This window comes from Orycteropus afer, unplaced genomic scaffold, assembly GCF_000298275.1.
Source record: "Orycteropus afer afer isolate SDZICR_OR568_19922 unplaced genomic scaffold, OryAfe1.0 scaffold00200, whole genome shotgun sequence".
Taxonomy (NCBI): Eukaryota; Metazoa; Chordata; class Mammalia; order Tubulidentata; family Orycteropodidae; genus Orycteropus; species Orycteropus afer.
Genome location: NW_006921787.1, coordinates 508,110 through 531,554, shown reverse-complemented (window position 1 = coordinate 531,554; position 23,445 = coordinate 508,110). Strand labels below are relative to the sequence as shown.

Here is a 23,445-nt window from a genome sequence, read left to right as displayed (position 1 = left end):
AATGAAATGTGCAAAGACCTGGAGTTAGAAAACCAAAAGGGAAGAACACACTCAGCATTTCTCAAGCTGAAAGAATTGAAGAAAAATTCAAACCTTGATTTGCAATATTGAAAGATTCTATGGGCAGTATATTGAATGATGCAGGAAGCATCAAAAGAAGATGGCAGGAATACACAGAGTCACTGTACCAAAAATAACTGGTTGATCTTCATCCATTTCAGGAGGTGATATATGTTCAAGAACCAATGGTAGTGAAGGAAGAAGTCAAAGCTGCACTGAAGGAATTGGCAAAGAACAAGGCTCCAGGAATTGACAGAATACCCTTTGAGATGTTTCAATAAAGGGACACCCCACTAAAGGCACTCACTCGGTTATGCCAAGAAATTTGGAAGACAGCTACCTGGCCACTGACTGGAAGAGATCCATATTTGTGCCCATTCCAAAGAAAGGTGATCCCACAGAATGTGGGAATTATCAAACAATATCATTAATATCACATGCAAGTAAAATCTTACTAAAAATAATTCAAAAATGGTTGCAGTAGTATATTGAAAGAGAACTTCCAGAAATGCAAGCTGGATTCAGAAGAGGACATGGAACGAGAGATAGCATTGCTCATGTCAGATGGATCTTGGCTCAAAGCAAAGAATACCAGAAAGATGTTTACTTGTGTTTTATTGATTATGCAAAAGCATTTGATTGAGTGGATCATAACAAATTGTAGATAACATTGAGAAGAATGAGAATTCCAGAACACTTACTTGTGCTCATGAAGAACTTATACATAGACTAGGAAGCTGTTGTTCAAATAAAACAAATTTCTCACAGAAATTTGTTTTCCTAAACTGTGAGAAAATAAATTTGTTTGTTAAAACCACCCATTTGTGGTATTTCTGTTAGAGCAGCACTAGACAACTAAGCCACAAGTCCATCCTGATAATAAATACTAAGGCAGTATATTATATGGTTAACCGTGTGGGCTCTATTGGGAGACAGACCTGGTTTGAATGCCTGTGCCACCATGTACCAATGTGGCACTATAGTCAAATTACTTTGAGTCTCAGTTTTATCAAGTATAAAACATAGATAATCATAGTCCCTACTTCACAGCATTTTTTGTTATAATTAAAAGTGGCTATTTAGTTTAACAAGCGTGTTGTGTTTAAGTACTCAGTAACTGTTATTACTTAATATCTTATGGATTAATATTAACCACTACATTATTCTGACTTCTTAATCTCGATGAATGAAACCACTGGCTTTCAAGTTATGCAAGCCAGACCTACTAGTCATACTCTCTGAAAGTTTAAAAACAGAGATTGGCTTGGGGGGAAGGAGAAAGTATCTGAACCAAGATAGTAATAAGACAGCTGGCATTGATTTAGCATCTCCCTAGGAGCCAGGCATTGTGCTTGGCATATATTATGACTAATCCTTCCAACATTTCTGTGAGGTAGATAGTATTATTATTATTTACATTTGTAGAAAATGAGCCTTGAGAGATTTAAGCTTTTATCCAAGGCCACACAGATACTAAGTAACAGCTGAAATTTAAACTCATGTTCTTCCTGGAGCCAAGGTCCATTCTCTTTTGACCGTATCATTCTACTTGTAGGGACAGGAATGCTGGAAACAAGGTAGATGCAAGAGTTATTACAGAATTTATCAAATGGAGACTGTTGGCAAGGTAGAAAAAAAGCAAAGATGTTTCTGAATTGTAAAGAATGGACACCTGTGTTAGTTAAGGTTATGTGTCAACTTGGCTGGGCCTGTTTGAGTGGCTGAGCAGCTGGATGTAGTTATTCCCCATGGTGCAACTGGTAATTAACTCCATAGTGAAATCTACTGTGAGCAGCTGAATAGTGCTTTAGGGATGTGGGCTGCTTCCAGTATTTAAGAAGCAAGTCTGAGGAAGGGAAGGGTTCCAGCTTTTGGGGACGCTTGGACTCCTTATGTAGCCGAGTCTTCCTTCATTCAGCAGCCTGTCATGCTCTGCCGATCTTGGGACTTTTCATGGACTTGAATCAATGGCCTGCCATGTGGTTTGGTAACATCAGCACTGTGCCTTTTCACTTGTTGACCTTGGGTTTGTCAGCCACAGTAGCCAGCAGCTGCCTCAGTAAAGCGATTTCTCTAGTTTCAGTGGGCTGGGAGCAAGAGGCAGAGCTGAAGCCCCAGGCCAAGGGGCTTTCACCCAGTCCCTAGAGCCTGGCACTTAGACTATTTTAGCATCTAAAATAGTAAGAGAATAAACTCCTGTTGGTTAAAGCCATCACATTTGTGGTATATTTTCTGTTAAACCAGCACTAGGTAACTGGAACAATACCTAAGACAATAATAGAAACAAGAAAGAGCAACCAAATTAAAAAGTAAATAATTAATATTTTGGAAATATTCTTAAACATCCTAGACTTGTCCAATGATGAATGAGCAGATGTAGCACAGAATTGAGTTACTATAAAAGCTGTTACCCTCATGGCTAATTTTACAGATTTACCTTCCAAGTGACTATCTCAACAAAGAAACAAAACCAGAATACCCTTTCAGTGTATATATTATATATAGTAAGCTGTAAGGTACCTGGGACACCATTTAAAAATAACGCCTGACATTTATTCGTTCGTTCAGTTACATACTGAGAGCCAACTATGGTCCAGAAACTGTGCCCAGTATGAGTTACAAGGTTCAGAGGAGAGTTTCATGATGCCTTGAAGGCACACAGAGGCTTAAGGGAAAAGCCAGTCCTCTGAGCCAGGCTGACTGGGTCCAAACCCTTAAGCAAGGTACTTCCCTGTCTGTGTCTCAGTTTCTCATATGAACAGTGGGAATCATTATAAATATCTACCCTATAAAATTTTTAGGAGAATTAAATAAGTTAATGTTTATTACACATTTAAAACTGTGGTAATCACCTAGTAAGTGCTTTCTAAGTATTTATTGTAAGATGAAAGGATACAACCCTGCCACACACATTTTCCAATTTGAAAGCATGCAGTATCTCCTTGTTCTATTTAAAAAACTGCCTCTTGATCCATGTACAGGATCCACATGAGCACAATTAAGTGTTCTGGAATTCCCGTTATTTGTTATGATCCACACAGTTGAACGCCTTTGTATAGTCAATAAAACACAGGTCAACATCCTTCTGGTATTCTCTGCTTTCAACCCAGATCCATCAGATTTCAGCAGTGATATCCTTTGTTCCTTGTCCTCCTCTGAATTCAGCTTCCACTTCTGGCTGGTCCTATTGATGTATACCTGCCATCGTTTTTGAATTTTCTTCAGCAAATTTTACTAGCTTGTAACATTAATGAAGGAGCCTTGGTGGTACTGTGGTTAAGCACTCGAGTGCTAACCAAAAGGTCAGTGGTTCAAACCCAGCAGCTGTTCCATGGAACAAAGATGTGGCAGTCTGTTTCCATAAAGATTTACAGCCTTTGAAACCCTAAGGGCACTTATACTCTGTTCTGTAAGGGTTGCGGTGAGTTGGAATCAACTTGACAGCAATGGGGGACTTTAATGATATTGTTAAATCATTTCTGATTTCCATTTGATTGCTTTCCTTTGGAATGGAAACAAATATAGATCTCTAGTGCCTAAGGCATTTGACTGCTAACCAGAAGGCTGGCAGTTCAAATCCACCAGCCACTTCTCAAAGGAAGGTTCAGGCACTATCTCTACATTTAGATGTCTTTATTCATGATTTGTAACTTCTTAACCATTTCAAACCATGCTTTTGGATACTGATTAGAATACTCCTTAATAACTTTCCTTAAATCTTACTTTCATGTTCAAATACTTCTAGTTTGGGCTCAACTCTCATAGTTTTGGAGTTGACTGGTCTTTGGAACCTTTCTGGTTCAACTTGTGGTCAAAGCCATTATCTTCCTAAAACATGATTTTTTTTTTTTCCTCAGCAATCAGAGGACAAAATTGCCTAGGAAAAGAAAGAGAATTGCATTTCTGTCCTTTTCAGCTCTCTCGTTTAAGGCTTTCTTCTTTCCACAGGATAAAAAACTAAAATATTGTTCTGCTTTGAAAGTACAGAACCCTTAAGTCCACTTCCAACAGTAGGAAGTATTTTTGCAAGTTTGTTATCACTCCACTTTTCCATAGCCTGTGGCTCTCCCAGGCCAGGAATTGACAAAGCTGTCTTTGTACACTCCTAACGTTATTTTATTTATCTCTTAGCCCATTTCCCCAAAACTAAGAACATGAGACATTAGTTTTTCTTATGAAAACCTCTTTCTAGTTCTTTCATAAACTGTTTCATTAGTAGTGTTTCATATTACAAAAGTCAAACATGAAACATTTGAACTACAAATTAAGCAGAAAATGAATCCACCCTCTGGTGGCTTTAGTTGTCACCTCTGTTCTGACGATTCCCAGATCCAACTCTCTTAGCTGTGAGCTGCCCTCCAGACTGTACATCAAACTTCCTAGAGGAGCCCTCCTCCGAGAAACCTGCTGCTACTTCAGGTTCATTGCCTCTAAAACTGAGCCCATATTCTTCTCTCTGCCAAACCAGCTCTCTTCCCAGCCAGCCCAATTCTCTTGGCAAAATCACCACTCTTCCCATTTCCTTGGCCAGAGAACTATTCTGAAGTTTTTCTCCTCATCCTCAGTGTGCTGCCTGTAAGAAGTTCTTTTTATTTCATCATTTAAGGTATGTCTTAGATTTACGACTCCCTTCTCCATTCCCTCTGTAGCCCCCTCCAGTCTGGATCCTTATGTGTTCTTTGCTCGTTTAACACCAGTATCTACCCCATTCAATCCATCCTCTACCATCTCCATTCTTATTTCCTAGACCTCTCCTTCCTTATATCACTTTCCTGGTTAAGGATCTGGTGTAGCACACTCTGAATATTTATCACATTCCAAGTCCTCTGGGTGGTTTTACCTGCCCACTCTAACTTTGCCATCTCTTACCTGATGTACTGCTCTCTATCAGGAATACTTTTTTTCTGCTTAGGCAGATCCCTCACAATCTGCCTTTGCAGTCCCTTAGACTTGAAAAGCTCTGTCTCCTTTGCATATTTCCTTTTCCTCCTTCTTCAAGTTGGCTAAACACTTACTGCTCTGGAACTTTCTCCCAGTGTTCCTGCCCACTCGGATTCTGCGTTTTTGAACCTTATTGTCTTGTCTCACTACTACCCAGATACTCCTGTGTGGGAGTAAGTTGTGCTTCCTTATTTAGAGAGAGGCTTTCCTGAAATCAGATTCTATATTCCCTTGGGTCTCCTAAGCACCATATTCTGTAATTACTCAATAAATACTGCATTCATTCAACAAGTATAACTAAGCCCTTACTATGTGCACTGTTCCAGGTGCTAGCAATGTATCATTGAACAAAAGAAAGATTTCCACCCTGAATTCTAGCTGGAGAGATAAGCAAATAGGTAAATTATATATTATGATAAATTATACATTGCGTTTGAAGGTGATAAAAATAGCAAAGGAAAATAAAACTTGAAAGAAAGATTGGGCGATCTCCTTCTGTAGAGATACCGCCTTGGAAACTCAAGGAGGAGTCACTGTGAGTTGGATTCGACTTGACAGCAGTTACTGATGATGATGACTAGTGATTGCTGATGATTAGGAGAGAGTTGATATTTTAAATAGGTGGTTCAGGAATGCCTCAATGAAATAAATGGTGAGGACATCAAGGGGTGAGTATCAGTTGAGAAGAGGTCTCAGTAGGGTACCAGAAGGAATGTACTAGAAAGACAACAGTGATTTGAGAATGAGATGTATAAAATCATACAATTACTTAGAATTGAGTGACTAAGGGAGGTAGAGGACAAGATCATTGGAGAAGAGGAGCTCAAGTAACTGAGAGAATAGGGTGTTAGAAGGATCATATACGTGTATTTTGAAATTTCCAAGCACTAGGACAATAGTAGTGATGGGGAAAACAAAAGTGTCAGAAAATGAGAGGAATGGTGTAGGGGTTGGTCAATGACAGTAACAATAAGATGAAATAGGTGATATTATCTGATCATGAGATTGAATGCTGGAGGTAGGGGTTAAGGAGGGGGAAGAAAGAATAGCTTGAAAACAGCAATGAGGAGCAAAGGTAGTCTTTAACTGAAAATTGAGAGTGTTTTATGGAGAGTTTGCAGGGTTTTCATGTATTCATCATTTTAAGACCTTGTCTTTTTTTTATTTTTATGGAATTTAAGTGATTGCTAGAGTACTTAAAAGTATGTTTTATCTTTTTTTATACTAAAAAAAAATTATTTTTCTCTCCAGCACTAATGAAAACCAGTTATTTAGATTTTACATACTCAATCCATTCATCATTGTCAAGTGTATCACTAAACAATTATCTTAGAAAAACATCTAAATATATTTTTGTGTATCTGAACAGTTGCCTTTTTATCTACCTTCTCTTTTGAAATGATTAGCGCAATGATCTAGTTTCTAAGATGCTTATTCAAGAGTTAGTGATGTCACCTAAGATTGGTTGCCTTAGGATGAACCAACCTCCTTTTCTAGCTTCAGATTTCTGTTTTCTCGTTTTTGTTTTTTACTTTTTTTTATTGTAATTTGGGTGAGAGTTTACAGAACAAATTCATTTTCTATACAACAGGTCATATATATTTTGTTTCATGAAATTGATTGCAATCCACATAATGCAACAGCTCTTTTCCCACTTCATCCCTGTGGTTACCTTGTCTCTGTGTCCTTCTTTCCTATGCATTCCTGCCCTCTGAGTTACCTCTCTTTGCAAATACTGCCCTTCTGATCTCCCATAGTTGACTATTCTAAAGAGTGTACCTACCTAGGATAAATGTTCATCTTATACCCCTATCTACTGTTTGGCTAGAAGCCTCAGGAGTGAGTTCAATTCCAGGCCTGAAGGGTGTCTAGAGGCTATAGACTCAGGGGCTTCACCAGTCTCTATCAGAACAGTAAGCCTGGTCTTTTTTTTTATGATTTTGAGTTTTGTTCCACATTTTCCTCACACTCTATCCAGGATCTCCTGCACTGATCCCAGTCTGAGTGGCTGACAGAGGTAGCTAGGCACCATCTAGTTCTTCTGGTCTCAGGGTCATGTAGGCTGAGGTTTGCATAGTCCATTAGTAGTCCCTTGGACTAATTGTTTCCATGCTTCTTTGATTTTCTTCATTCTCTGCTCCAGGAGGAACAGACCAATTGTTGGAGAAACCAGTTGTTGCATCTAGATGGCCACTTGCAAGCTTTTAAGAGCTCAGTCCGTATTTAGCAAACTAGGATGTAGAACAGTGTTTTTGTGTAGTACTGTTAATGCCAGTTCTGCTTGATCTCCCCCATGACTATAGTCCCAAGCATACAGGCCCAACAACTCACTCCCTCATGGCTGGTTGGCTGTGGCTAAGAAGTTATCATTATTTGACCCCGTTAGCTCTATTATATATGTGGACAATCTTATAGCACATACACTATGGTAGTTAAGTTTGTGTGTCAACTTGGCTAGGCCTGGTTGAGTGGCTGGGCAGCTGGATGTAGTTATTCCCCGTGGTAAGATTGGTAATTAACTCAGTGGTGGAAAGTATTGGAGCAGCTGAGTAGCCTTTGGGTAAGTGGTCTGCTTCCCATATATAAGAAACAGCTTTGGGAATGGTCTCCAGCCTGTGGCATGCTTGAACCCTGCATGGAGCTGTATTGTTGTTCACCAGGCTGCCATGCTCTGCCGATCTTGGGACTTTCAAGAGACTTGAATTAATGTCTTGCTGTGTGGTTTGGTAACATCAGAACTGTGCCTTTTTACTTGTCAACCTTGGGTTTGTCAGCCTCATCAGCCAGTAGCTGCCTTAGTGAAGAGATGCCTCTAGCTTCTGTGGGCCAGGTGCAAGAGGCACAGCTGAAGCCCAAGGTGAAGGGGCTTTCACACAGCTCCTAGAACTTAGCACTTTGAACTTGAACTTTAAAGCCTCCAAAGTGTAAGAGAATAACTCCTGTTTGTTAAGGCCATCCCATTTGTGGTATATTCTTGTCAGCGCAGCACTAGGTAACCAGAACATATGCATACATGTGTAGAACAGATTTCTACCTTCTGTTTATCTATCTCATCCCCTCACTCACACCTCCCCAGGAGAGGAAGATTAGCATCAAATTGCAGAGTTGGGAAGAAGGAATTGGGCACTCATGATTCGTCCTCTTCTGTATCCCTGTTTCACATCTCCCTGTCTTCCTAAAGAAAGCACTCGACTTTATCATACTCTCAGCTTGCCCTGCCAGAGAGGTGAGCCCTTTGTCCAGGGCCAACTGTGATTCTATGAGTAGGTCCTTCTAAGTCACAAGGGAAGTATTTGCAGATTTGCATGGCTATAGCTCCAAGGCCCAAGACTTCAGTTATCTTTACGAATAATAAAAGTTATTTTCATCTCCTCCTATTCACCATCTATATCTGTCTCTCATTTAGATTTGAACCCAGGGGAAAGAGTTTTATTTACTGGAAACCTTAAAATCTCAGCAGTTTAACTTTCTTACAAATGACATGTGTGACTCTTTTAATATATCTTTAGTTTTAACTTTCCTCCATTAAAATATACTGAAACGAAACCCTTTGCTGTCTAGTTGATTCTCACTCATGGTGACCCCATGTGTTACAGGATAAAACTGTGTTCCATAGGTTTTTCTTGGCTGTAATCTTTACAGAAACATTGTCATTTCTTCCTCAGCATCACTAGGTCAGTTGAAACCACCAGTGTCTGTAGGTTAATAGTCAAGCCCCCATCATTCACAACACATGGGGACCTACTCCATTAATATAGGTATCACATATTCTGACAGGATTCCTGTTGAATTTGCCTTCACATTCTGTCTTGAGTTTCCTGCCACTGTAACCATTCCCTGTGTCCTGCCCTACATAATTTTTTGTTGAAATTATTGGATTATTTGGGTCTTTCTCTTTCCAGTCAGCCTTAACCCCTCCATTCTGTTCCTATATTGTCTCTAGAGTTACCTTCCTAACACATGATTTCATGACCTAATTAATCTATGTTTTTGATGGCTCCTCATTTATTCCACTCATCATATTGTATAAGCATGATTAGTCTTTTTGATTGAGCCTGCTTTTTCAGCCTCATCACCATGGTACATATTTAAATGCTTTAAATAGTTAGTTTTTGTTATTGTTATCACCTGCAAATGCCCTCATCTCTCATGTTACACTCTAGTGATCCTGAAGTATTTGTTCAAGCATGCAGTGATCTTTCTACACCTTTTACCTGAAGTGCTCTCCTGTTTGCTTTTCATTGAGCAATCATCTTTCTACCTATTCTTAATTCCAACTCAAAGGCTACCATTTTGAAGTCTTCCCAGATTCCCTCAAGTAGACTTGGACTCTCATTTCCCTAACCCACTGAATGAATGTCATACTTACTGTAATTACTAGAAAGGCTTAGAGGAGCAATAACTGTATTTTTTCATCTTAAATAAATGAATAAAAAGCCCCACCACCATTGAGTCAGTTTCAACTCATAGTGACCCTATGGGACAGAGTAGAACTGCCCCCATAGGGTTTTCAAGGCTATACATCTTTACAGAAGCAGACTGCCACATCTTTCTCTCACAGAGCAGTTGGTGAGTTCAAACAGTTGACCTTTTAGTTACCAGCCAAATGCTTTAACCACTGTGCCACCAGAGTTCCTCATTTAGTATCTTCAAAAAATAGCTGATACTAGAATGAATAAATGAATTAACTACAGGGGGAGGAATGGGGAAAATGAAGACTAATTCTGCAGCTCAGCCCTGAGCTACATGGTGGCAGGCATTGGTAAAAGGATTTTTCATTTTAGGGAACACCGGAAAACTTTGAGCAACTCTGTGATCTCCGTTTCTTCATCTTTAAAATTAGAAGAATGATGGAGATGATCTCTAAGGTATTTCCCATTGTGATATTTTCTGTTCTCTTCATGATGTCCCCATTAGCCAGTTTATAGTTAAACAAAAGCATCCAAAACTGGCACATGAACTGAGTCCTCCTTCCTCTTCCCACCTGCCCCATCTTGTGCTTGGGCTCTAGTGTCAACACCAAAGCACTAGATCACATAGAACGTGGAAGTTAATTTCTCTTCCCTGTATCCCTATAGCTGTTTGATGGAGCACTTTTAAGCAGTATAGACTTACCTACAGAGGACAGTAAGAATGGACCCCAAAGATAGTATGCACCTACTCCTCACTTATCAATCATCTCATGTGATATTTTGGACTTACAACAATAGTAAAAATTATACTATCCAACTGTTTTCTGCATTAACTTGATTTTCCTCCCTGTATCTAGCTTCCATGTCCATCAGACTGGCAACTGAAGGAGCCAGCTTTCCAAAAGGCCTCTTGCTGGTCCTATTCCCACTGCTGGAGCTATAGTTGCTGTTCTTCCTGTAGAAGAGGTAACCGAGGTAGATTTTCTGAGAAAGACCTGCAAGTGGCCTGATGGGCCCAGGAGGAGGCAGGGGTGGGAAAGGTTGATTCCCTTGCTCCTCTCTATTCGAGCACCCTGGAGGGACCATGTGCTACAGTGGGAAGGGTACTAGAAATAAGGAGTAATTTGGCCCCCTCCCCACCCCACCTCCCTGAAACCCAGTTTGCTGAGCTCCTTTTGCAAGCAGCTATCAGTCTCCAGGCTTTCAGCATCAGATTCCAAGCCCTCCAGCATGTTACCTGTTTCCATGGGATCCTCCCCACCCTGCAGGGTAGTATCAGACAGCTGGGGCTGAGGAGGAGGCAGCTGTGGGGAGCGTAGGCATGGACAGCAACCCCCACTGACAATCTTGATCCTTGGCCCCGCTGACTGCCCAAACCCCAGAGCTGCCAACTGTGTCTCTAGTCCAGCTGCCATCCCCAGGTCTGCCTGAGCACCAGCCCTGATGGCAGGACCTTAAAGTCCAGAGAGCAACAGTGCCAGGGAAACAGCAGTTCCTAGGGTCTACACTCCCGGAGCCACCACCTCCTGCTATTCCTCACATAATGCTGATGTTGCTTAACCACCTGACCTTTGGAACATAACCATGTCGATAAGTGAGGAATGTGTATATATATGATAGCTGTGAAGAACAGAACCTCTTATTGTGGTAGTGGAAATATTCAGTTATTGTAACTATATATTTACCTCTTTATTATTTAAAAAAAAATGGGTCATAGAGCCATCTCATGTCTTAACACATTGTTTGCTCCAGCAGGAATTCCACTGCATCACCCACCCATCTCGCCTTTTCCTATCTGGCTAACTCCTGCTCTTCACTTGACTCAGCTCAAGTATCCTCTCTCTCTAAACCTTTGCAGTCACAACTCCTGCAAATGCATACATGAACTGTTGTAATTGTAGGTTTTCTAATCTCTTTGCACCACTAAGATAGTAGCTACTTGAAGACAATTTATGTCTTACTTATCTCAATATCCCCAGGGGCTATACTTCAGGGCCTAGCACTGACCATAGTAAATCTACAAGAAGAGATTAAGACAATGCAAAGGGGTATGTACTAAGTTTCAAGTGGGCCAGTCACTGAGTGAATAGGATTTCACAGGAGGGCATATCAGAAAAGGCTTCATGGAAGAAGAAACACTTTGGGGAAAAAAATGAGATGTAGACACAACTTAGGCTAAAAAAGTACTTTCTTTGTTTATTTTATTTTATTTTATCCTTTAAGATGTTGTTGTTGTTGTTGTTATGTGCCGTCGAGTCAGCCCCGACTCATAGCGACCCCTCCTTGGGTTTCCGAGGCAGTATCACTACGGAAGTAGGATTGCCCAACCTTCCTTCCGAGGAGTGGCTGGTGGGTTTGAACCGCCAGCCGTCTGGTTAGCAGGCAAGTGTCTTAGCCACTATGCTACCAGAGCTCCCAAGATACATACACTAAATTGGCTTTTTTAGGTACACAGTTCTATGAATTTTAGTACATGCATAGATTTGTTTTACCACATTAAGTGTGGAGAATTAAAAAAAAAAGTTAAAAATCAAGGAATTATGTGATGTATTTGGGGAACACATTTGATTAGGATTAGAAAGAGAATAGTGGAAACTAAGTTTGGAGAGGGAAGGTGGGGCCAGATTTTAGGGGACCCTGAGTATGAGGTGAAGGCAACAAAATGAAGTTACTAATGAAATCAGCTATTTTCTACTTTAAAATCCAAATATTTACCTTTAAATTATCCCAGACTATATTCTCTTAATTTGGGGGAGGAAGTGAAGGGTGTTAAGTGAAAAATGTCATAGCCATGTATGCATTATGCTACACCATTTTTTGAGTTTTTTGCTGTTGTTGTGTTTGTTTGTTTTGTTTGTTATTGCCAATCTGAGTATAAAAATTGTTGAATGTACTTAATATCTACACAGTAAAATGATAAAAGTTATCATATCAGCAATTCCACTCCTAGATATAAACCCAAGAGGAATGAAAACAAAACTTCCATCCAAAAGCTTGTATGTGAATGTCGGTTGCAACAGTGTGCACAATAGCTAAAAAATAGACAGCCTGAACGTCCATTAACTAATGACTAGGTAAACAAAATGGGTATATCCATACAATGGAGTATTATTCAGCAATAAAAAAGTCCTGATACGTGCTACAGCATGCTACAACCCTGAAAACATTATGCTAAGTGAAAGAAGGAGTTCTGGTAGCATAGTGCCTAAAGCACTTGACTGCTAACCAGAAGGCTGGTGGTTCAAATCCACAAGCTACTCCTCAGAAGGAAAGTTGGGCTATCTACTTCTGTAGTGATACTGCCTCGGAAGCCCAAGGAGGGGTCACTATGAGTCGGGTCCGATTCGATGGCACATAACAATAACAACAACAAAGTAAAAGAAGCCAGTCACAAAAGACCACATATTATATAAATCCACTTACGTGAAATAAGGAAGGACCTTTGGTGACGTAGTGGGTAAAACTTGACTGCTAACTGGAAGTTCAGCAGTTCAGACCCACCAACTGTTCTGTGGAAGGAAGACTGGGCTATCTACTTCTGTAAAGATTTACAGCCTCAGAAACCCAGTGGGGGTCGCTATGAGTCAGAAATAACTCGATGGTAGTGAGTTTGGTTTTTGTTTTTTCATGTGAAACATCCAGAATAGGCAAAGCCATAGGAACAGATTAGTGGTTGCAATGGGAGTGGGATGCTATGGGGGGGGGGGGGGGGGCGGGTAGTAGGGAAGGGCATTGACTGCTAATGGGCACAAGATTTCTTTCTGGAATACTGAAATGTTCTCAGTTTAAGATTGTATTGATGGTTGCACAACTGTGAACATACAAAACATGTCTGAGCTATAGTTAAAGCTTGTCTTAGCCCATTTAAGAGCATTTCAAATACTTCAAATTTAAGATGCGTTGGTTATGACATACCAGTATTCTTTGTACCACTATAAGAAACAATGTTGCTACTTAAAAACTGTGACCTCCATTATATATTATAAGACACATCCTTATATTGTTGTCGTTATGTGCCATCAAGTTGGACCGGACTCATAGTGTCCCCTCCTTGGGTTTCCGAGGCAGTATAACTACGGAAGTAGATTGTCCCATCTTCCTTCCGAGGAGTGGCTGGTGGGTTTGAACCGCCAGCCTTCTGGTTAGCAGTCAAGTGCCTTAGGCATCCTTATATTAGAGTTGTTAAAATGTGGAAAAGTACATCTTAGAATTAGAGAGATGTAGCATTATTTCATTTTATTGTCATTGTGCCCTTGTGGGGCAAATTGGATGGGTATTATTATTCCTCTGTTACTGGGGAGAAGCAGAGGCCATGGGTGAAATTCATGGAAATGGCAAGGGACTGGATATCTGACAGACCTAGATTCAAAAATGACACTACTGTTTATTTCCTAGAGCATGATCTCAGGCAAAAGAGTAAAATAAAATCAACTTCACTGAGCTGCAGTTTCCTCAAAAGTCAAATAGTTTCCTATGAGAACTGTGTAATCAAAATTTATATTCCTGTATGCGGCTCCTAAGTACCTATGGAAATTGTCAGGGAGCCAAAGGGTGAGTTTAAAGGTAAGCTCTACAAAAAGGGAAAAGCAAATTCACTAATGACTAACACAGATCTAACAACCATGGTTAAGAATAAATGAATCATCAGCCCCTATGTGGGATTTTACTTCTGGATCAAGGATAAATAGCTTGAATTCAACGAAGCTAGAAGTATTGAGAGAATTATGTTCCATTTAGCTTTGTAAACAATATAGTGTGCCTTGACTGACTTCTATGTAAATAAATTTGAAGCTTCTGAGCTAAAACTTTTTAAATCATTATAGCTTTTCTGATAAAGACACAAATGCAAATAAAGGGAAAGTTTTCCTAAACCAAAGCTAATGTCTGTTCCACCTTAAACTTAGACCCTTCAGTAGCAGTCTGAATCTTTTTCCTCTTACCTGATCCTCGATTGAAATGAAAAGCTAATAACAACAATTTTTATCTTCCACCAGCTGCTTTCTTGTGTGTCTGTATAATACACACATATATAGCTATGAGTTGGGGCCAACTCGACGGCAAATAACAACAACAACAACATATATACATGTAGATGTATATATACAATATTTGTTTTATGTCATTATTAACAGAGAGAAGAGGGAGCTCTTCTGACTCCACCCTAAATTTACTGCAGTTTATTTTGGAGGGAACTTAAGTGAAGAACAGTTAGTAAACTCTACTTAATTCTTTTTTCTTAATTATTTCTTTTAAAGAGACATCTGACTTCTGAAGGGAAATATTTGTGCTTCCGTGGAAAAGTACACTTTTTTAGACTTAGCACATCCTTCCAGGTTATCTGATTCTAGTTTTTATTACCTTTGAACTATTTTACAACTCTGTAGGTTGTAAAAAAAAAAAACAAACCTGATTATAGTGCAGATAATTCCTGACCAAAAAAACCAAAAACAAGCAAACTCACTGCAGTTGAATCGATTCTGACTCTTGGCAACCCCTTTTGGGTTTCCGCGGTGGTAAATCTTTATGGAAGTAGATTGCCCAGTTGTCCTTCCATGGAGTGGCTGGTGGGTTTGAACTGCCAACCTTCTGGTTAGCAGTCAAATGCCTTAGGCGCTATGCTACCAGTACTCCTATTCTTTTCCATGTACTTGAAAACGAATCCTGTCTGATGGAGGGACCACTCCCTCTACACCTCCATGGTAAAGCTTTTTGTTGTTATTGTTATTCATTTTCAAGTTACTTTCAATATCCACTATTAATAAATGTACTCTTTGGATTCTCTTTTGAACCAGTTATAACAGCTTCCTGGTTCTCTCATTAATAATGGTGGTGTTGTTATTAAAAGAAGCCCTCAAGTTTGGTGGTTTAAACTCACCAACTGTTCCATGGGAAAAAGATGAGGCAGTCTGCTTCCATAAAGATTACAGCCTTGGAAACAGTATGGGGCAGTTCTACTGTGTCCTCGGGTCACTATGACTCAGAATCAACTTCATGGCAGTGGTCGGGAGTTGTTGTTGTTGTTAGGTGCTGTCAAGTGGATTTTTGACTCAAAGTAACCTCATGTGACATAGTAGAACTGCCCTACAGAGTTTTCTAGGTTGTATCTTTCTGGGAGCAGATTACCAGGTCTTTCTCCCACAAAGCAACTGGGTGGGTTTGAACTGCTAACCTTTCAGTTAGCAGCCAAGCACATAACCGTTGTGCCACCAGGACACCTTTCATTAATAATAAGTTATAAATAAAATAAACATGTGTTAAGTGTTCATTTAGTATATGAAATAATAAGAATAATGAACTAGCTTCTTTAAAAAAAAAAAAAAATTATCATTTTACTATTTCAAGTTAGAAATCCCTACCTAAAAATAGATGAACCGGGTTATCTCCGAGGTTCTCTGTTAAGGAAACAACAGAAATAATACATCACCATCACTCCATCTATACCATCCTGTCATGCCTCCATGCCCTACCCAGAATCCTTTTTGTGGCAGTTGGCAGTGGCATAGTCCTAAGGCATTTGATTGCTAACCAGAAGGCTGGCTTTTCAAACCCACCAGCCGCTCTTCAGAAGGAACACTGGGCAATCTACTTCCATAGGGATACTGCCTCAGCAACCCAAGGATGGGTTGCTATGAGTCAAAATCGACTCGACTGCAGTGAGTTTGGTTTTTTGGGGGGTTTTATTGGCAGCATTTATGGAGTGTGTGTGTGTGTGTGTTTCAAAAAGTTGAAATGAAATTAGAGTTTAGAGCAAATTGCCTTGACCTGATATAACACAGGGAATTGAAAAGACAATGAAAATAATCAATAGCAAGTTGCCTTTAAAATGGTGGATGTGAGATTTTTCTCCTTGATCTCAAAATAAAAACTAGACCCTTTGGAACAAGCTCTGATGCTGGAATAAAAAGAGCACACCATCTGGCATATCTAGTACTTCCACTTAGCTGCTCCATTAACCTTTTAGGTTGTTTTCTGTTTTTTAATTCTTGACTTATTTTTTACAAAAGTACCTATGAGGAGGAAATGATGTTTTACTGGAGAGGAAAGTTAAATTGCCAAGTTGCCTTATCTTACGGTAGCTGTAGCAAAGCCGTTTTATGACACTTGCCTTCAAAATCATAATGTGATCTCAGAGGGTAACACTGCATTAATATTTGTGTTTTTAGAATGGTTTCCTTAGTCGAGTATCTATAATATGATAATGCTAGTGATAACTATGAATAATAAAGACTGTCTGTCCTCAGGGAGTGTTGTAGAAGTGTCATGTTCTTAAGACCTCCTTCTTATTGCACTGAATTTAACTGAAGCAGAATCGTGTGTCATATTGTATTAATAATAAAAATGAAACTTGCCAATCATCATAGTTTCTACAGCAATGAACTCTTTGTATGTGTATGTCCTTATGTACATCTGAAAGTATATTTGTAGGATAAATTCTTGAATTAATTTTTAATTTTAAGTAATCTAAACTTTGATTAAGCTTTCCCCAAAATTATTTTACTTAGGTTTTGTAAGTCAATGCACAAGGAGACTTATTTGTTTTGAGTGAAGAATCAGATATTTGTAGTACTTGGATTCCTATGATTTCAAGCTGAATAAATAAATTAAATGAAGCATTTTCATTTGTTGACTTTTGTGTCTATGTATTTTAAACTGAGGTTCGGTTAATCATCGTTGCTACCCCAGCACCTTGCATGTGTCTGGCAGATAATAAATATTCAGTAAATGTGGGAGAGAGAAGGGAAAGAAAATAAAAAAGCAAAGAAACTGGCTGCTGAAGTCACATTCTAAACATTTGAAAGGGTTAAAAACACATAGATTTGATTTACTGTTTATCATTGAAGTAATATATATATATTTATACTTGATCTCATGTTTTGTTGTTAAGAAAAAACTATAACATAAATATGTGTGTGTGTGTGCATGTTTTATAGTACTTAGAAAAATGCATAGCAAACTCTTAACAGTGGTGACCTCTGGAAAATGGTAGGGGTCGTGAGAACCATATCATGTGGATGCTTTGGGCTTCTGTGAATAAAATAATTTTTAAAAAGCAGCTTAAATTAAGAATGTTTTTCTCACCCAAAAAGTATAAAAGAAGGACAATTCCTGGAATGTAGTCAATCCAGTGACTTAGAAGTGTTATGAAGGACCCTGATACTTGCCATCTTTCCCCTCAGCCATTTTCAGCATGTTCACAGAGGCTCCTCTCATCTCAAGATGGTTTCAAGTAATTCCAGGTATCACATGTAGACATGATGATGTCCACCAAAGAAGATAGGTTTTGCGTATGCATTTATTTATATTAATGAGGAAGCTCTCTCCCACGATCCCACCTGCAGACTTATCCTCAGATCACATTGATCAGGATTGAGTCACAGCCCAGGCCTAAACCAATCATTAGCCAAACAAATGAGATAACCATAATAAACTTGGACCTATCATGATTTATCTTTTTGGCCAATAAGGGGCTCCTATCTTAAAGGAGCCCTGGCAGTGCAGTGGTTAAATGTTTGACTGCTAACCGAAAGGTCAGTGGTTTGAAGCTAGCAGCTGCTTTTGAGAGAAAGATGTGCAGTCTGTTTCCGTAAGCATTAAAAAAAAAAAAAATTAATCTCACTGCTATGGAGTTGGACCCAACTCATAGCAACACCTCCGAGGCGGTATCACTACGGAAGTAGATTGCCCACCCTTCCTTCTGAGGAACACTGTATGGCAGATCTACTCTGCCCTATAGTATCACTTGAGTTGGAACTAACTTAAGGACAATGGTTTTAGGGTTTTTTGGTATCTTAAGTATGTCATCATACAGATGTAAGCACCCTTCCCCACTCAGGGAAAAAAAAAAGAAAAAGCCAGTACTCTCCCTACTATTAAGGAAGAAACTTCAGGAGTGGATACAGTATCTAACACAGGAAAATTCATTTCTTTATACCCTTCTGTATTATTTCAGTTATTTTTTTTTTTTTAAATAGCTTTATTGAGGTGTGATTGGTGTATGACAAACTACATGTAATGAGTACAATTTGATGTTTGGCATTGTATATACTTGTGAAACCATCACCATAATCAAGGTAATAAACGTAAACATAACCCCTAGATGTGTCCTTGTGCAGCTCTGCAATCCCACTCACCAGTCCCTCCCTTCTTTTCCCCAACCTGTCTAGGCAACCACTCATCTACTTTCTATCTCTAGAGATTAGTTTTCATATAAATGAAATTTTTACAAATGGAATTATATAGTCTATAGTCCTTTTTTGTCCGCTTTCACTTCGCATAATTGAGATTCAGCCACATGTTGGCCTGTATCAGTAGTTCATTCTTTTATAATTAATATTTTAATGTGTAGTTATAGTCAGTTTTAATAAGAAAGATATTGTTTCTTAATCTCTATTTCAATGTAACGTGGTCCAGTGATTTACCAAGTTAATGGATACTAGTAACCGTGGATTTCTAGTCGTGGATTGACAACAGTGGCTGCCACAATGGGCTCAGGTATTGCAAGGATTGTGGGGCTGGTATAGGACCAGGCAATGTTTTGTTCTGTTGTGCATAGGGTCGCTATGAGTTGGAGCTGACTTGACGGCACCTAACAAGAAGAAGAAGTAATCATGGATGTTGTCTTGCAATTTGACTCCTGCTAGTCAAAGAAAATCTCTTGGCATGCTGTACCATCAGTGTTTTCACCTGAAGAATTAAATTAACTCTTGAACTGCTAATCTTAAAGGGATATTTGAAGAATTACTAAAACTATTAACAAAGTAACCATATAATCATTTACATTATTAGGATCCTGCTTCCAATTACATGAATCAGGGGAAAGTTGTTAAATGCTAAGTATTACATTATAAAATTTAAAACTGTAGATGAGAGGAGAAAATTCCGTGGCCATATTTAAGTGTGTTGATTTGATTCATTAATGCTGGAGCTGTTTTTCCATATTGCCAGTTGGCATCTATTCAGTCCCAACTTCTGGCGACCCCACGTGTGCCAGAGTGGAACTGTGCTCCGTAGGGTTGTTAGTGACTGATTTTTCAGAAGTCAATTCCCATTCCTTTCTTCTAAGGCACCTCTGGGTGGATGCAAATCTCCTACTTTTGGGTTAGCAGCCAACCACATTAACCACTTACACCACCCAGGGCCTTTTTTCTTAAAAAGAAATAGTATGAAAACTTAGTAGAATAATCAATTCTTTTTTTAAAATGTTGTATGAGAGATAGAATGAGGAATTTATTCTTTGCTCCCTTTCTACCCCACAGTCACCCCATTCTCCATGCACATACGACTCCCATCTATTGCCCTTTAACTGATGGGGATTCCCTATTATGTCGCTCCTAGCCAGGTTACGCTCCTCTGAAGGGCCCCTTAATCCTTTTCCTCAGATAACCTAATTTCTTGGAACCACTGATCTCAGATGTTAAAGAAAAATAAATGGGTGAAAATATTCTAAATAAAATGTGGATGACACATGACCCTCAACATCTCCCAGAGTGTGTTTACATTTTTTGAAGAGTCTCTATTAATCTGTAGTAGTAAAATGTGTGTTTAGAATAACTGGACCTACCAACTGTCCTTTGGGTCAGCCAGACTACCACAACTTTTTCTAATAAAAAGGAGCACAATTTAATATCCCTGTATCTGAAATAAGGAGCTCTGGTGGCACAGTGCCTAAGGCATCTGACTGCTAAACAGGTTGGTGGTTCAAACCCACCAGCCAATCTGTGGAAGGAGGATAGGGCAATCTACTTCCATAAAGATTTACTGCCTCAGAAAACCAACAGGGTGGATGACTATCAGTCAGAATCGACTTCATGGCAATGAGTTTGGATTTTTTATTTTTGTTATCTGAAATAATTCCTACTGTCTATAAGACTCTTCATAACTATTTTTTTTATTTTAATAATGTATTTTATTGAAATATAAATTATGTACAGTGAAATACACAAAATTAAAGTGACATGGGTCAATGCATTTTTTTTTTTTTTTTTTGCAGTGTTCTCTCCCACTCCTGGCAACCAACAAAGAAAGTTTCCCTCCATATGTAACCCTTTCCTTGACCCTCCACAACAACAAACTAGTACTATATTTGTCCTTCTGTGATTAGTATTTGCTGAATATTTATGCTGGTCCTCTTTTTTATTTTGATGTGAAGGTTTGTCCTTTCTCTTTGAGGTTACCCTGTGATTTATAGTTTTCTTCCCAAGTGTAGAGCAGTCTGTTCTATCTTGTAGTTGTCTTGACTTCATTTTTTCCCTCTTTTTGGTTTGTAGTTGTCCTCATTTGTCAGTTGGTGTCTCTGGTTCCCTGTTTACAATCTTGTAGGCTTATTTACTTTGGGTACTTCCATACTGGGTTGTTTCTGGGTTATATCATCATGTGTGTTAATGGTCAGTTGTTGTTGATTATTGTTGCTTCTCTGTCCAAAGGGCTCCCTTTAGCATCTCTTGCAAGGTTGGTCTGGTTTTAACAAATTCCCTTAATTTCTGCTTATCTGGAAATGTCCTAATTTCACCATCATACTTGAGGGACAGTTTTGCTGGGTACATAATTCTTGGTTGGAAATATTTATCTTTCAGTGTTTTATATATACCATCCCACTATCTTCTCGCCTGCATGGTTTCTCTCGAGAAATCTGAGCTTAGCCCCTTGTAGGTAACTTTTTGTTTTTCCCATGCTGCTCTCATGATATTTTTCTTTGTCTTTGTTTTTGGTGAGTTTGATGATGATATGTCTTGGTGTTTTTCTTTTGGGGTCTATCCTGTTTGGGGTTTGTTGGACTTACTGAGTGGTTATATTCACATCTTTCTTCATATCAGGGAAGTTCTCCTCTAACAAATCTTGGACAATTTTCTCAGTGGTTTTATTTTTCTCTTCCTGTTCTGGAACTCCAATGACATGTAGGTTATTCTTTATGATGGTATCCCACATGTACCTTAGGCTTTCTTCATTTTGCTTTGATCTTTTTTCTGATTGATCCCTTTCCAAAGAAGTATTCAGGTATTTGTCTTCCATCTCATTAATTCTGCTTTCCATCACATCAGTTCTACTCCTTTGCCCTTTCAATGTGTTATCTCTTTCTGACAATTTAGTATTAATCTTCTGGATTTCTATCTGTAGATTTAGAATCATATTTAATTTTTCACTTATTTTGTCATTTTGTTCTTGCATTTTCTTCCAAAATTCGTCTAGGGTTTTGTCTGTGTTTTTCTTGGTCTGTCTCTCAATCCTTTGAAGATACCTAAATATAATTCTTTTGAATTCCTTATCAGGGAGTTCCAATGCTGCTGCTTCCTCAGGGATGTGTCTGGGTCTGTATCCTGGTCCCTTTTTCCTCCTGCTTTATCTTGCTTCTTTGTGTGGACTGTGATGCTCTGTTGTCTCCGAGGCTTTGTGGCGTTTTTGTGTTTATATTAATTGGTGCTTATATGTTGGAATGACTTGCCCACAGTTTTTGTTTACTTTGTTTTGTTTGTATATTATCTGTACAGACAGGGTACTGTGCTGTGCTGCTCTATTCACTAGTTGACAGCAATTATACACTTACCACCTGTCTTCTTTCCTGTTGTCAGCCTCTCGTATGTCCTTGCCAACCCTGGTGAACAGAGCCTGTTCTTAGGTCCTGTTTTCATTCAGGTTTTTCCACTAGTTGGTGCCCAATTCCTTTCAAAGCTCAGGGCTCCAGGATTCTCTTCTGTATCTCTGTCAATTGGTGTTTCTTTTCTTTGTTGAAGAGGATCTGTGTCGCTTGCTTGCCTATTTCTCCATCTTTTTTTTTTTTAGTCTTTTCTTTCATTCTTTTTTTTTTTTTTAAACTACCTTTTTTTTTTTTTAATTTTATTTTGATTTGGGTGAAGATTTACAGAGTAAATTCACTTTTCATACAGCAGTTCACATATACCTTGTCTCATCTATTCCTCCATCTTACCAGAAATTTCTTCATAACTGTTTTTATAATAATTCATTGAATTATCTCCAATCATTTATCTCTAACCTTTTTTATTTTTTAAGAATAGCTATAGGAAGTATACTTTTATATCACCCAGTTCTCCCTTTACCCATTTAAACTGTAATGCTGCATTTATAGTATTTCTTAGATTCATGCAAAAGTTATTGCTACCGAGAGCCCTGTCCTGTTGCCACTTACACAAGTCTTCCAATTGACTTAGATAGAATTGATAGAATGTAGATGTGGTTCTCTTCATTCTATTGAGCATTTTATTACTTTCCAATATTTTGTTTTAGAATTTGTTATTATAAATTTTATTATTAAAAATTCAAAGGTCTAAACATTTTTAGAAGCTCTGGTGGTATAGGGCCTAAGGCATTTGACTGCTAACCAGAAAGCTGGCAGTTCTAACCCACCAGCCGCTCCTGGGAATGAAGACTGGGCAATCTACTCCTGTAGTGATACCACCTCGGAAACCCAAGGGAAGGGTCGCTATGAGTCAGGACTGACTTGTTTTTTTTGAGTTTTAAACATTTTTATCTATAAATTTATTTGCTTGAGGTTTTACTTGTAGGCTACCTCAGAAAATGTCAAATGCTAGCTAGTAACTATTTTCTCTCCTCCTCAGAATTTAAAATTCATCTGAGAATGTGAAAGCTACAATCAGTGTATTCCTTTTCCCAAAGGGGAAGATGAGCTTCACAGTTGACTTTACTCTAAATAAAGAATGAAATGGTCCAGTGCCTTTTTAATTCTTCCTTCTGTCTTTGCCAAATAGGTCTGCCGACTGGAATGTCATTTATCGGCGGGGCAATACCAAGGAAACCTCTTTTCTGGGCAGCCAGTAATGTTCATCACTCCAGCCAGCAACCCCCCCAGTGCCAAGCTGTGTGAACTGGTCCACCTGTGTGGAGGCCAAATCACCCACGTCCCACGCCAGGCTGGCATCTTCATTGGTCCCTACAGAGGAAAGAAGAAAGCAATGATCAAGTATTTGTCAGAAAAATGGATCTTAGGTAGGAATGTAACTATAGAAAAAAATGATGTATCCTTTAGTGAGAAGCATGACTGGGAATGGACAGAGAAGGT

At 38.9% G+C, this 23,445-nt stretch overlaps 1 protein-coding gene across 1 annotated transcript in view; it reads left to right on the top strand.

The window, feature by feature from the left end:
* Positions 1–23,445, top strand: part of MCPH1 (microcephalin 1) — a 505,419-nt gene that overhangs the window by 438,400 nt on the left and 43,574 nt on the right. Inside the window, exon 13 of the mRNA XM_042781949.1 lies at positions 23,135–23,372. Within this exon, the coding sequence (XP_042637883.1) occupies positions 23,135–23,372 (238 nt within the window). The remainder of the gene's footprint in view (positions 1–23,134; positions 23,373–23,445) is intronic.